The 16,374-nt window shown below is 32.9% G+C and overlaps 1 protein-coding gene across 1 annotated transcript; it reads left to right on the top strand.

Annotated features, from left to right (window-relative positions):
- The first annotated feature begins 587 nt into the window (after positions 1-587).
- Positions 588-2,382, top strand: LOC147410697 (putative methyltransferase PMT25). The gene is made up of 4 exons (XM_086444859.1): positions 588-707; positions 890-1,113; positions 1,201-1,311; positions 1,406-2,382. Exons 2-4 carry the CDS (start codon positions 936-938, stop codon positions 1,456-1,458), a joined length of 342 nt encoding a protein of 113 aa, XP_086300985.1. The 5' UTR covers positions 588-707; positions 890-935; the 3' UTR covers positions 1,459-2,382.
- The last annotated feature ends 13,992 nt before the right edge of the window (positions 2,383-16,374 follow it).

Here is a 16,374-nt window from a genome sequence, read left to right as displayed (position 1 = left end):
GAAAATTGGATTTTATAGTGGATATATGGCTCCTGCATATGCAATGAGGGGTTATTTGATGAACAAAGCAGATGTTTATAGCTTTGGAGTTGTAGCATTAGAGATTGTCAGTGGGCAGAACAACACAAATTATAAGCCGAAAGAGGAGCTTATTTATCTTCTTGATTGGGTAATCTAAGTATTATTTCAGTTTATATGTTTTGAAATATGATATCTTTTAAGCTAAATCTTTAGTCTTTTTGGTAACAAATCTTGCTATTTGAACTATGACAAGAATTGAATCACTTGTTTTTTTAAAGTATAATTTTATTCAAAGAAACAGGAGGATGACATGACATCCCCTAAGTACAAAAACAGACCAAATAAGATAGTAACAACAAACAACAAAAGCAGAAACAAGCTGACTAGGATATATATAGAACACATCAAATCCCATTTGAAGACAATCCTCAAGGAAAACACCCCTTGTAATCTTTGCTTGGTTTACACCAACAAAAAAGCAGCCCCAGTATTCTAGGATGACATCATGAGTTGTGTTTTTTTTTCCTTTCTTTGAATGACCATTCTATTTCTCTCCTTCCAAAGACCCCAGCTATTGCAAAGGGAACTATGGACCAAAGAAATCTCTTTCTGTTAAAAACACATTGAAACTTCACCCATTGGTTATCAAAAACACATTTGATTCTTACATCGAGTTCATTGAGAAAGTAAATGCTTCTTTACCTTATATCTACTTTGTTTCACTTTCAATATATTTTATCTTCTTATTCGAATAATCTTTTTACTGACTAACTACGAATTTCCCCAAAGAACTGTTAATTGGTTGAGATCAGTTAAATGTTGTCTTAATAAGATTTATGAACATTAATTTATCTGGTCTTCACTGTAGGGTTTGTCTGATATAGCATGGGGGAAACGGTCCCGTGTAGTACTAGATGTTGGATGTGGTGTGGCCAGTTTTGGAGGATTTCTTTTTGATAAAGATGTGCTTACAATGTCATTTGCTCCCAAGGATGAACATGAAGCCCAAGTGCAGTTCGCACTTGAAAGGGGCATACCGGGTGTTTGATGTTGTCCACTGTGCACACTGTAGGGTGCCTTGGCACGTTGAAGGTATTTTCAATCTTACAATTTCAATTTGATTCTTTGTTTTAATAACATATTTTGTTATAGGAGCTCATTGTGATTTAAAATATACAGGTGGTAAACTTCTCTTAGAGCTGAATCGCGTGTTGCGACCTGGTGGTCACTTTGTGTGGTTAGCTACTCCAGTTTACAGGAAAGGCAAAGATGATTCTATGATCTGGAAAGGTAGATACATCCTTACCTAGTCACTTTGTGTTTAAGAGAGGGATTTCTTTGGGTAAATATCTAACAATGTTTCTTCTCATGAAATCTATTGTAGAAATGGCTGAACTAACAAACATTGGAAACGGGTTGTTGGCAAGTCGTATCTGAGTGGGATGGGAATTGACTGGTCTACAGTGAGGAATGTCATGGACATGAGATCTGTCTATGGAGGGTAAGCAAAATGAATTGTAGCTCTATCTAAATAGTCTGAGATTATTGTTATTGTCAGTGATTTTGCATATCTTATTGATCTTGTGTGAGCTTTAGGCTTCATTGGAAATTTCTTTATCTATCTCAACAACTATTTTGCATATCTTATTGATCTGTACAAAGTTCAGATCCAATGCTACGAGGATGCCAAACTAATGAAGTTATTCCCTGAAATTGTGAGATCTCTCTACGACTAGGATGTGCTTGCAGAAGATACCATTCTCCTCTGGTTCCGTAAAGGAACAAACCCGAAGGGAAGGTATGCAAGTTGGCTATTAAAATAGTACAAAATCTGTGTTTATCTAAAATCAGCTTAAACGTATCAACTTTAGGTAATTTTGAGTCTACCATTGTGTTCGAGAACTTCACTTTCTATGTACCCCTCCCCACCGATGTAATAGTAATCTAATTAACCCGGTTGCCTATCATGCTTCCCATTCTCGTTCTTTTTTTTTTTTTCTTTTAGTATGTAGTTATAGTTCTTCCCCTTTGAATGGTTTTTACTTATCGATGGATGCAATATAGGGAAAATGATTAATGAAATGCTGCATGCAGGAGGAGGTGCTGGAAAGTACGAAAAAGGCCAAGGAAAAAGCGGCACGTGAAGCACAAGAGTTCATTCCCCAATCTACAATGATAACAACACCGACCTCCACCAAAGATGTTGCCGATCCAGTAATTTCAATATCATTTGGTCTTATTTAGTTTAATTGTTGTCAGTTATTTGTAGCTTCGACAGAATTTTCGATCTTAACAAAGAGGTTTACATGTATATTAATTTTGGGTTATTTAATTTAATTTGTAGCTTGTTTTATGATTTTTCTTTTGTTTTTTCTTTTTCTGATTTTTTTTATATATTATTTCGTTCATTGTGATTGGTGAATTAGAGGATCGTGCTATTGTTTGTTAAACCTCCAAATTTGACGGTCATACTCTATGGATTTTTTTTTGTTTTTTTCGAAGTCCATTCTCCAATAATTTGATAGTCCAGGGCCGTAAAAAAAATAATTCTACAAAGAGAATATTCGACGGGAGGGTCCGTCAAATTTCTCAAAATTTGACGGGCTAAGACCGTCAAATATGGGCCTTTTTCACACAGTGGATGCCATGTCTACTCCTAGGAATTCAAAGTGATTGCCAACAAAAACAACTGCTAGTTTTTTTGTTGAGCTTATCTTGATTAGATATGATTCTGTTTCTTAACCAATTAATATGATTCTTCTTTGTAACTTGATCATGGATCTTGTGGATATGATTTTTCTTCTTCATTGGGCAGCGCATGCTTTCATCAACAACATATACGCAAGTAATTTCTCAATTATCTTTTACTAATTTTGATCCGATCAATCAAAAGTAGAACTTCAAAACCAAAATAAAAATAAAATTGTTTAGAGAAACCTAAAAGAGAAATTAAATAAGCACTACTACACCGAGCAGAATAGGAGTTGCTCAAGTTTTAATTTTTAACATCGGATTTCAAGTAAAACGACCTTATAAAGGTGTAATTTTCACTAAAATGTGCACAAAAATTCTATAAAGTTTTATAACGTCAGTTTTTCATAAAACCAACGTTACAAACTATATAGAATTTTTGCGGTTTTTCACACAAACTCTTGAAAGGTTTATAACGATTGTTTTACCAAAATTGACGTGATAATCAATTATTAAATAGATTTTGTTCACATACTTAATTCATTGATCAGCCACCTTGGTGTATTTTTGGAGACCATGACGAAAAAGGAAAATACCTTGGCGTATTGGTATGGAAGGGTTTAGGAGAGCTTTTACATTTTTTTTTGGATTGCACTCTTCATAGTGGCTGTAATTTCAGGTGGGGTGATTTGTTTAGAATTTAAAGATTGATTATTTCTTTGTGAAGAAAAGGAAAGCAACACTGGCAGAAGCAATTAGTGTGTAGTCAAGAAAGCAAAGGTAAGTGATAGAAGTTTTTGGAAAATTCTGTGGAGAAATCAATCTAGATGCATGTAGCCAAGAAAGCAAAATACAAAAAAAAAAAAAAAAACCTTCTATAACGTTGATTTGTAAAACAATCAACGTTATATATTCAACAATATTTTGGTTTTTAATTATAACGTTGATTTTTAGTACAACAAACGTTATATAAATGATGGCATTTTCATAATATTTTGTTTTAAGTGTAACGTTGGTTTTTAGTAAAATCGACATTATATAAGTGATGACATTTTCATAATATTTTATTTTTAATTATAACATTGGTATTTAGTGAAACCAACATTATATAATAGCAATTTTGAATTTTTTGTTTTTAATTATAACGTTAGTTTGTAGTAAAACCGACGTTATATAAGTGATGGCATTTTCCGTAATATTTTATTTTTAATTATAACATCAGTTTTCATTAAAATCAACATTATAAACATTTTAAAATTAGGGATTTCAGCCTCATTCTATCACTTTTACATTTTTTTTCTTTGTTCAAGCTCTACTACTCTCTTAACTTTCTTCTCTCTCAATCTCTCAAGTTCTTCTCTCTCAATATAATCTCTCACATTCTCTCTCTCTCTCAATCTCTCTCAAAACCCTCTCCATTGAACTCATCTATTTCTCGTCTTTTTCGTCTCTCTCGAAGCCCTAGCTCTCAATCTCTCTAATTCTCGGCTTCCTCTCTCAAACTTGAAGTCAAAGTCGTACTTGAACTCAATCGGTGTAAGAGGTATGGAATTTACAATGAATAACCATTATTTTTTATTGTTTCTTTGTTCATTCTATGGGATGCCATGTGTTTGATGAAATGTACAAATAAACAGAACCCTCTAGACAAACTGAAATTTATTTTTTTCATTTATTGTTATTTGTTCTTCCAGTCATCTTCTATATAATAGTTCAAAGAAATGTAAATCCTTGATAAGTTTATGTTTTTTTTTCTTTATATGAATTAATGAAATTATTGAATGTATGATACTAAAAGAAGTAGAAAAATAGAGAAAAGAGAAGATGAAACTTAGATTGATCTTCATCTTATACTCATGACCTCTGTCTGTCAAACCTAGGATATTCAATCAATCTATAAAGGAAGTGAACTAAAGGTTTGATTCGATTATTATATTCTTGGAGATCTTTCATTATGTTTTTTGGAAGGTAAATTTCTTGAAAAAATTGATTGATTCAAAGTTATTTTTACTTTTCTCAAAAAAATAATAATTTGTTGAATATATTATAATGCTATAGTTCTTGTTGTGTTATAGGGATTGAAGCATGCTTATTATTTCTATTAAGAATTAATATTTGTGAATCTAGAGGCGAAGTCTAGGGATTGAATGAGTTATGTGGAACTACTTAAAAACCAAAGAAGGTATCATGTGTCACCCAGCTTAAGACGTTATGACATGTGTTTAAAGTTGGAATGTTTCATGAATATTATAGATGGACAAATCTTGGATGTTTAAAGATAGATTATCAATAGAATATGAAGAGGGGGTTGAACAGTTTATAGAATTTACAACAAACAATGCTAGTGACCCTAAGTCAATACGATATCCATGTAGAAGATGTGGTAATTTAGAAAAAAAAAAACATAAGTTGGAAGAGCTAAAGGTCATTTATTTAGTAATGGGATAGATCTAACATATAGCACATGAGTTTCTCATAAAGAAAAACTTCCCCGAAGGACATCGACAAGTGTAAATATACAATAATTTAGTTGTGAGCTAGATATTCAAAATGTAGCCCATGAACAAGTAATCCTAACAAGTTTTGAGAATTACTTGAAGATGTTGAAAACTCGTTATATCTGGGTTGTTTAAAATTTACAAAGTTATCGACATTGGTGAAACTATGGAACTTGAAAGTGGGAAATAATTGGTCTGATAAAAACTTTTCAGAGTTGTTGAAATTATTAGGAGATATGATCTTGAACCCCAATGATATACGTATCTCAGTTCATTAAGCCAAGTATATATTGAAAATATTGGGAATGGAATACAAGAAGATACATGTATGTCTTAATGATTACGTATTATATAGAAATGAATGAAATAGTGCCGAAGCATATCCTACTTGTGCAACGTCGATATGGCAGTTAAAGTGGAATGAGACGTAGATAAACAAAGATGTGCCTACAAAAGTTATATGGTATTTTCTAATAATCCCAAGGTTTAGGAAATGATTTACGTTTGAATAGACAACGAATGATCTGACATGGAATGATCGTCAAAGAGTAGATGATGGTAAACTACGTTACCCATATGAGTCCCCATCATGGAAGCTAATAGATTATAAGTGGCCAGAGTTTGTTTTAGAATCAATAAACCTCCATCTAACTATTTCAATAGATAAAATTAACTCACACAGTAACCTTAGTAGTTGACATAGTTGTTGGCCCGTTATAATGATTTCCAACAATCTTCCACCATAATTGTGCATGAAGAGGAAGTTTATGATGTTAATATTGTTGGCATCGGGTCCACGACAATCTAGGAATGATATCGATGTTTATATAGCACCACTAGTCAACTTTGTGAGAAGTTGGTATTGATGCTTATGATGCATACTGAAGACAATCCATTACGTTGAAAACGATACTATTGTGAACAATCTGCAACTTTCCTGCATATGGAAACTTGTGCAGTTGCCAAGTAAAAGGATATCGTACTTTTCTAATATGTGCGCAAGAGACAGATTCTTGTAGATTTAATCATAGTACAAAGATTGTATACGTAGGTCACCAAAAATATCTTCCAAAGACACATCAATGGAGAAATCAGAAAAAAAAAAACATTTGGTAGTAAGCAAAAGAAGCGGTTACCTCCTAAGCCATCAAGTAGAGAAGAGATAAAAAAGATTAAAGGGATCAAAATCTTTTGGGGGGAAGCTGGTCAAAGTAAACAAAAAAGAAACAGAAAAGGCAATTTGACCAAAATATGTGGAAACAACTTCTTTTGGAAAAAAGTCCATAATTTTTTATCTCGAGTATAAGAAATATTTGAATGTCTGATACAACTTAGATGTCATACACATTGATAAGAATGTGTGTGAGAGCATCATTGGGACATTTCTTAACATACTTGAAAAAATGAAAGACGGGGAAAAGAGTGCAGTCACCCCATTTTTGCATATGCCCGATTCGACAATTCATCTTCCGGTTACAATATATTCCTAATGATGAGTACAAGAAATTTGAAGGTTTGTGAGTACTATCCTTAATATTTCTGTTTCTAGTCCTTCCATTTCCCTTACTCGTTACGATTTGACATAGAAATTTACGCAAGTTTATGATCGCTATACCTTATACCCGATTTAACAAGTATGCATACTTAAGTTTACTACATATTTTGATAACTTAGATACATTACGACGCTAGAAAAATTTTATCATGAGATTTAGAAATAATCACGTTGGGATTGGAAGTAACCTCACGCCAAAATTCATTAAAAACTTGTAAAAATCAACAAAATGATGAAATTACCCCTATGAATCTCGAACTTTCGAAAAATCTTGAAAATACCTTCATTGCCTTGGGAATATGATTTCAAGTCTAACAGGACCCAAATCGACAAAAACAAAGAAATTTATGAGAAATCACAAAAATGACTGAAATGCCCTTCAATGTTTGACTTCTACATACAGACCTTAATTCTTGGGAAAACATGATAAAAATTTAAAAAAATTGAAAAATTCTCGACTAATAAAATTAAAATTTAATCAAAATTAAATAAAAATTAATTGACTAATTCAAATTAAAATTTTATCAAAACCTAACAGAATTCAAATTAAAATTCGATCGATCAATAAAATTCAAATTAAAATTTAACTGACTAATCAAATTTCAAATTAAAATTTAATCGAAAAAGTAAAAGTCAAATTAAAATGTAGTCGACCAAAAAAATTGAAATAAAAATTAAAACAACCATTTAAAATAAAAATGAAATTAAAATCGACTAATCAAGGCTTAATCGATGAAGGACCATCAAAGCACGAGTAACGTGGGATCACCACTCTCATTCTTCTAAAAGTAATGCGGAGAGAAGAAGTAAAAGGAAAGAAAAAAAAGAAGATAAAATCATGTATTTTGAGACATCCCAAGTAAAAGGAGAGGAAATAAAAAAAGTATAGAAAGTAGAAGAAAAAAAAAAAGAAACAATAAAAAATAAGAGGCTGAATTTTTGGCTTGGGGGGCTTGGGGGGGGGGGGGTTGATTCTTTTCTTTCTCTCGGATTGATTTTGCATAAAAAAAGAGAATGATAAGAAAAAATAAGGAAAAAAGAAAAAAGTCAAGGACTGAAGCATGACTGACCTCATATTCAATCTTTGTTTTCTCTTGAATGGAGTAGCACTAATGTCCCTTATATCTATTCTTCTTCCTCTCTTGAACACAGCACAACTGTTTCCATTTTTTTTTAATGCGCTAACTGCAGCAATGTTTATGCCTTTGTTTTCTTCTTTTAAACACCACAACAGCAACATCTCCACCTCTGTCGCATTCTATTAAACTCACAATAGCAACAATACTATCGTCTACGACCTCTTCTTCTATTAAACACCCTAGTAGCAACGTTTCCCATTTGTTTCCTTCTCTTAAACACCCTAGCATCGACAACACCATCATTTTCAATCATTTTTCTTCCTTTGAACATTCCAACAACAACGTTTTCAACATTTTTCTTTCTCTCTAACACCCTTAGCAGCCAGTGTGTTCAATCTTTCATCTTCTCTGTGATGTATCAATACCCAAACATCATCATATTTCACCTTCTCTGCAACGTACCCAACGACATTGTCATTGTGTTATTTTTCCTCTCTATGGCATTCCAACATCAACATATTTGTTTCTTTTTCTATTCAACACCCAACGTTATCTTGAGTTCCACTTGAAGGAACACATAGTAGTCACTATTCTATCGCAGAGGTAAGTCTTGTTATATTTTGTTTAAATTTTTTAATTTTTCTTTTCCTTCCTTCTCATGATTTACTTTCTATTTTTTATGATTGTCTTATCCTTCATTGTTATTTGCTATTATTCTTGGATTACATTCACCATTTGACTTGTGGTTTTGCGATTATCGTGTTTAAATTAATGGGATGGTGGTTGCATGAATTTTAATTTAATTTTTTTTAACTTGAATTATTTTTAGCAATTATTCATGTTTAGAAATAAATAACAATTCAATTCTATAAATACTAATATGTGATGTGTTGTTTGATGATTTGAGAACTATTTGTTAAATCAGAGGGTGTTCATGATTTAACCATTAAATTGGAAGTTGATTTATGTGTGAAATTTTTGCTATAATTTAGAAATTTCTGACATATACCACTCTCTTGTTAATTTTAGAATTTCGTCTATGTGATTAACTTATTAATTTAGAAATTTCATGATTGTGATTTGATAATTTATAAATTTATAAATTGCATGTGTTTTGGGATTTTCGATTCATATTTCTAATTTTCTATTTTGAAAATTTTATTTTCATATTTTCTATTTTGAAAATTTTATAGTCATATTTTCTATTTGGGAAAATTCATATTCATAAATTTCTATTTTGGGAAGTTTATGATACAAATTTTTTATTTTGGAAAATTTATATGTGAAGTTTTCTAATGCGAAAATTTTTATAGTTTTCTATTTTAGGAAAAGTCATATTCATAAATGTCTAATTTAAAATATTCATATTTTTGTAATTTTTCAATTTAGGAGTTTTGCATTTTTCTATCTAGAAATTTTATGTGGAGTTATGATTTGCTAATTTGAAATTTTCATATTCTTTTGAAACTTTTTATTTTGAAGAAATCGTATTCGCAAATTTCTAATTCGGGAACTCGTCATATATTCTACTTTTCTATTTTGAAAATTTTATTTTTATAAATTTCTATTTTAGGAAATTTCAAAATTTTAATTTAGAAACTTCATAGGTTACAAATTTAGCAGTTCTAGATTCATGATTTTCTAATTTAGAAAATTTTCACAAATTCCTATTTTTACTGATTTGGAAAATATTTGAATATGTGGATTTTTAATTGAATTTCCATGTGAACTTTAGAACATGAGATATAATTAGGCTTTTTTTTTAAAATATAAAAATGTTTCTTTTTTATATGAAATGTGAGGAATCATTTAAATATTTGGGAAAACTTTAATCGAAAGATTCGTTTAGTAAATTTGATATAAATTGATGATGATTGGACTTTAGGTGGACTGTAGTCTTAGTCTGTTGAATATATTATAGTTTTGGATCGTAGTAGAGACCGATCATTTTGATCAGACGGGTTTGGTGTCTAACACCTTTCGAAACCCGTAACTGACCTTTTACCCATTTATCTTATTTGTGGACCGATTTAGATCTATTTTGGAGTTATTTTTTATTCTTAGATCTAAATTAGGTGGCAACTCCCATTTCTCAAAAAATTCTCCATTTATTAATTAGACTCCACTTTTACTATTTAACGAAAAAGAGTCGAGGAGATTTCAATGACAACTCCATTGGGGATATTATGACCAAACCTGACTCAATCCAAGACTATTCCTAGGTTGACTTTTCACTCTAATCAACACTGTTGACTCAAAAAAACTCTTAGATTAGGTTTGATTTTATTCTTTCTTTCATTGGTATGTGATTGAATATAATTGACTGTTTATTTCTCTTAATTGGTTTAATGATTAAATTATGTGGCTTTTATGGTTGGTTATCCTCGAAAACGTCCTGGGTGCACCCCATCCTATTTGCACACACCACTAGCACGTTTAATTAATGATGCATTGCACGTTTGCATATCCCTTATAGCCAATATGGTACTAGTGTATGACTTGATCTCCTCGTGGGATGCAACATCATTCATGAAAATCATAACTCCAGTCACGTACCTTTATAGTAAATTAAACTGAGGTATCAGTACCGTTTGATCAGGTAATGTTGAAAGGTATATCGATGCACTTACGCTAAAACGACATGAGCCTTTATTTTATTATAAGCTACAAATTCACATGTCCTGATTGCCAACGTAGTATTAGTATGTGGTCTATTTTTTTTATGATACGCTAAATAATTTGTGGAAACTACAACCCTAGCTTTGTGCCTATATGATATATCAAACCAAGTCACTATGTACCATCTGATTGGGTATACCCAAGAAGTATATAGGTGTATTTGAGCAAGGGTGGCCAGAGATAGCATTGCATGTAGCAAACCTAGAGTCTAGGAACCTTGCTATAGGTCATGACCCGAACCGACTATGGGTGTTCATGGGTTATTCTATCCAATTCAATTAATAAGTAAATGGGTGGACTGATCCATATTGCTCAAATTAAACCCGTAATATTGGTCTAACCTAAATGGTAAAATGTACCGATCAATTTGAACCAATTAAACCATTTGGCCCAATTGACAAATGGACCAAACTAATCAATGCTAAATCGATTGAACCAATTGGTTTTACTTTCAAAGAGTCAAACCATTTCGTACAAAAAATATTCAACCCTATGGTCAAACTAATTTGTTTGACCAAAGGTTCAACCAGGGGTAGCCTTATGACTAACATTTCTTACCTTTGTAGCCACTATAGACTTATAATGTATTTGGATTCGATATTTGCCATCGGTTTTGGGTTAATTTATGTCAAAATTTTAATTATGTGGTTAAGAGTCTAACTTTTAAAATCAATGATTAATCCTATTTCATTCCATTTAGGTAATAATTACTCCTATTCCATTTAGGTAATAATTACTCCTATACGTTTTAAACCCCCATTTGTGATATTTTGGGTTTGTCAAAAGAATCGTCTCACCAAAGTACCATTATCAAGCCCAAGTAGTCAACCCTTGCCATAAGAAGAAACAATTATCATGGACAAAACAATATTTTGTCAGATTTTGGAATCCTTTCAAGCACAGATTATTATTACTGTTCAAACACAAATTGAGGCCTTGAAGACTAAAATAAAAAAAGGTAAAGCTATAGAATCTCAGGTTGTGTTTGACTTCGTTGAAGATAAAAAAGATGATCAATTACCTATTGATCCTATTTTAGCCCATTGAATAACTCAAGTGGAACTACCATGAAGAATATCAAAGACTTCGACAATCTTGTCATTAGATTATGCGCAATAACGTTATTTTCTACAGTTTGCCTACCAGAGAAATTCAAAATGCTAGTTATGGATAAGTTTGATGGGATTGGATGCTTTAAGACTCACTTGAAAGTATATATCAGCATTGTGCAATCTCAAGATCTGAGCGAAGAATAAATAGCTCAACTTTTTCAAAGAACTCTCATAGGACCTGACTTACGTTGGCTCTTGTCATTGGACTCATCTTGTGTAAAAACATGGCACGAATTGATGAAGGAGTTTATTGGTTGATATTTATTCAACACGGACATTAAACCCACATGAAGAAATTTAGAAATGACTAAGCAAAATCTTAAGAAATGATTAATCATATTTCATTCCAATCAGGTAATAATTGTTCATAGATGTTATAAACCACCATGTGTGCCACTTTGGGTCTGTCAAAAGAGTCGTCTTATCATAGTATCATCGTCAAGCCCAAGTAGTCAATCTTGTCATAAGAAGAGACAATTACTATAGACGAAACAACGCTCCGTCAGATTTTGAAATCCTTTTAAGCACAGATTATTACCTCTGTTCAAATGCAAATTAAAGTTCTGAAGAATGAAAAGAAAAATGATAAAGCTATAGAAACTTATATTGTGTTTGACTTTGTCAAAGATTAAGAAAATGATCAATTACCCATTGACCCTATCTTAGCCCATCAAATAATTCAGGTTGAAACTACATTGAAGAATATTAAGGACTTCGACGATCTTGCCCTTGGATTAGGGGTAATGACATTATTCACTACTATTCGTTTACCAAAGAAATTCATAATGCCAAACATGTATAAATTTGACGAAATTTCATGCCTTAGGACTCACTAGAAAGTATATGTCGGCATCATGCAATTTTAAGGTCTGAGTGAAGAACTGATGGCTCAACTTTTTCAGAGAACTCTTATAGGACCTGCTTTGCACTGACTAATGTCGCTAAACTCATCTCGTGTAAGAACATAACATGAATTAATGAAGGATTTTATTGGACGATATTCATTTAACACAGACATTGAACTCACGAGAAGAGATTTTTTAATACCCTGGATTTTCAACTCATATCTCGAGGAAATTAAATGGTGAGATTTGGAGGAAAATATCGAAGGAGAGACTTAGAGAAAAATACTTGAATATTGCTATGATTAATTTTGAGAAAAATCGACCTTGCCATTAGATTCAAAATGATTGAAATATATACGTTAACCTGTAAGTAAGTTCGAATTCGAGTTCAGATAGAAAAGTTATAGAATCATCGAATTTCGTGTTAAGTGGGATCCAAACAGTGAAATTTTCGTTAGAGAGAGAATCAAAAAAATTTGACATCACCATTAGATCCGTAGCAAAAAATTATTCGAAATGGAATACTCGTTCATCATTTTTCGAGTCCGAATGGCCGAGTTGTCGTCAAAACTAGGAACAATGAAAAAAGAATTACAAGTTTACCCCTCAAGCCTTTTATTTAAAAGAGAGTGATTTCTTTTTATTATTTTCTCTTCTTCTCCATAGAACCAAACGACAGCCACTTTTCAATTCAAGGGTTTCGACCCATTTCCATCAAGTTCTAGCGTGATCGAGGCCAAATTGAACCTCGACGAAGAAGGTAAAGTTGTCAGCCACGACGAGGGCTACAACTTCACCATATTTAGTTGTCAATTCTCATTCGTTTTCCTTACCCTCCATCAATAACCAGCCGTATAGTGCGAAGGAAACTCCACACCTTCCATCCAAAGGCTCCATCGAGTAGGAGTTAGAGTTACCCTTTATTGTAGAAGCGAAGAAGAGCATCGTCGTCAAATACTTTGCAAACCCTCGCCTATTTTGCACCCAAGTCAGTCCAACCTCGACTCTCGAGCCATCCAACCTTGATTTGTAGTGCTAGCTTATATCCTTGGCGTCCACAACGGTAAGGGACTCTCAATTCTTAGTAGTAACCTTAGATTTCAGAAATGTGCATTTAGGTTGTTTTAACAAAACTTATTGTTTGTTTTAAATCGTAGAAATCTTTGTTTGAATTGAAATTCATGCTAGAAATAGAGATTTGATGTATTTTATTTATATTTTAAATGTTAAAATTTGTGGGTGGGTTGAATGATTCGAAGAACGGATGAAAGACCCGAAAAATGGATTGAAAGAACCCAAAAATCGCAAAGTTTCAGTTTTGTCAGCAGATGCCGTCGGTCCCACCGACACCTACCGATGAGCATTCTGTCGCCGATAAAATCCTTCTGTCGGCAGGAACCGTCGGTTCCACCAACAGAACAAGCTTCTATAGCCGACATCATTTTTATGAGTCAGAAACAGACACTGACTCTTGCCTTGACTTCTTCATTGCCTATACTTGATTTCCCACCCTTTATTTCATTAGAAAAAGTAAATGTCTATTTAATTTTTACTTTCCATTTACTTTAAGTTCTTTAATGAAATTAAGGTTTTACCCCCTATTTTAGAACAATGGGAATGGTTTCGAGATCCAAATCTCAAAGGAATAAAATCCAAATTTTGATTTCAAGAACAAAACGTAGATTTCGACGTTTTCGGTAAATTTTCAAAATGTAATAACTTTCGCATTACTTTGAATTAGATTACAAAAACTATATGGTGTCGAATCTCGTGATCGAGATTTTCATTTCCAAAAACCCATTTTCAATTTTGAGAACTTTGAAAATTTGAGTTTCTGACACTTAACCAAAATTTTCACTAGCTTTCCTTATTTTTAACAGCTTTGGTCCCGTGCATCGCCGAGACCTCGTTTTGAATAAACCTTGATGTTTTTCGATGGAAAGACCAAGAATAACTTGGAAATATTGAAAATGAATGATTTGATTTGAAAAGATGAAAAGTGAGAATGTCGAGAGAATGAAAAAGGGGATGAACGGTAGAATGCAAGAATCACACCCAAGGGGTGATGTCTGCATTTTACATTGTATGTTGTATGTAGGTTGGTAAAAGGATATCCAGGTTATTAATGAAAGGGTTGCATGTTTATTTACGATTATGTTAGTGCAAGCGCTGAGTACTGTTATTTATTTTTAGGCCGGGTGGCCACAGTTGCATGGTAGGAACTGGATATCCATTCTCAATCCTGTTCTGTTAATTTCTCTTTTGTTTTAAATGAAAATCATATATATACGTAGCTATTTTGTGAGTTGTTAAAGGGTTTGTGAATGCCTGAAGGGATAGTGCGTTACATCATCCGAAAGGGTGCACTATCCTAGGATGTACGGTAGGGACCACTAAGCTCATACGTGATATGGGATGCGTATGAGAGTGGAGTCACAATTGGAATCTGGGTTCATTCCTTTCTTATCTTTACCAGTGAACGTGTATTGTAAATGTGGTCGTATACGAGTGGAATGTCATTTGGGAATCACATGCACGTCTGATAGGCATAGACGAAGATGATTAGTCAGTGATTACTAATAATCTAGTTGTAGTCAAACGTTCTCACACATCGAAAAGAGACCCATTGCTTACGATTACGTCAAATGGCCAGCTTGAACCGGATAAATGGTTCCGCAAGCGTAGTAAACAACGACCAGCCACAAAATCAAGAACTACAATGTTATTGAGGAATATCATGTCCCGACTGGGAGCGATCCAGTGGTAAATCTCAACTCTTTAATTCCAATACTCCACCACTTGTACTATGTATCTATTATTATATTTCGAATTATAAACTGAAAAATATGTCTATTATTTCAACGTTGTCAACTGTATTTGCATAAAATGGAAAATGTATAATGAGTATGGATGATTGATGCTATGTGTAACTTTTAAACCGTTTAGTTGCTCATCCCTAGCTATATGTACCAGTTGATCATATTTTATTCTGTAAAATCTTGCATGATTTAAAATGTTCAATATGCTTTATTCGATCATGTTTAGGAATGGTTATTAGGAGGAATTGATTGTGGACTTACTGGGTACCTCTCGTTACTCACCCTTTCTTTCCTATTTTTTTTAGTTTCAGCACTTGCAGTTACCGAGACAGGCGTAGAGTCAGTAATTGAGGAGTATCTGATCTGTCAGATCGACAATCAGAGTCTATTGCCTGGTGAGAGTAAGGTTACATCCCTTAGTGTTGTCAGTTTCATCCAAGATGTATGTAGATTTTTGGATTGAGAGTTTAGGCCTATGTTAGAGAGAGTATTTTGGTAAGCCTGTATATTGTTAAATCTTCCGTACTCTGATCTACTTACATGTTAGATGTAATTAGTCTTCCGCTATTAAATTCCTATGTTTGCATCTGTATATATAGGTTTTGTTATATATTGGATTATCAAGTGTTGTGTTCCGTTGAACACTAACATATTTAGAGGAGGCCATGCCAAAATTTCGAGGTGTCACCTGGTACCTTGAGATTTGGCATTGGGATTTGTGTTAGCGTTTGACGGGGTGTCACAGATTTAGAAACGACCAAACAGAATTCTAGGGAAACCTTTATTGAGTTCATTACTCGATGGAGAGCTAAAACTACTCAATTATGAGATCGACCTCAAGAGAAGGAACAAGTCAAGATCTTCCTCAAGAATCTTACTCCAAATTATGCCAAGTACTTGATGCCTCAATACCTTCCTATCTTTTAGTCCCTCATTGAGATTGTAAATCAAGTTGAGGATGCCTACTTGAAATCGTCGTAATCCCATTTCTTCGCAAAATAACAAGTAAGGGGTTCGTTTGGTAAATCAGAGATTTTTAAAGAATAGGGAGTCATCAACCACCTAGTTTAGGTCTA

The sequence above is a fragment of the Akebia trifoliata genome, chromosome 1 (genome assembly GCF_017979445.1).
Source record: "Akebia trifoliata isolate Shusen 1 chromosome 1, ASM1797944v1, whole genome shotgun sequence".
In the NCBI taxonomy this organism is placed as follows: Eukaryota; Viridiplantae; Streptophyta; class Magnoliopsida; order Ranunculales; family Lardizabalaceae; genus Akebia; species Akebia trifoliata.
This window is presented reverse-complemented; position numbering and strand designations above follow the sequence as displayed.

What these genes read in the sequence shown, in the direction of transcription:
- LOC147410697 (XM_086444859.1), top strand. Translation starts at nt 936, where the DNA reads ATGTTGGATGTGGTGTGGCCAGTTTTGGAGGATTTCTTTTTGATAAAG. An exon ending in GGTGCCTTGGCACGTTGAAG is followed by an intron (nt 1,114 to 1,200) that starts GTATTTTCAATC and finishes TAAAATATACAG; the next exon opens with GTGGTAAACTTCTCTTAGAG. An exon ending in TGATTCTATGATCTGGAAAG is followed by an intron (nt 1,312 to 1,405) that starts GTAGATACATCC and finishes AATCTATTGTAG; the next exon opens with AAATGGCTGAACTAACAAAC.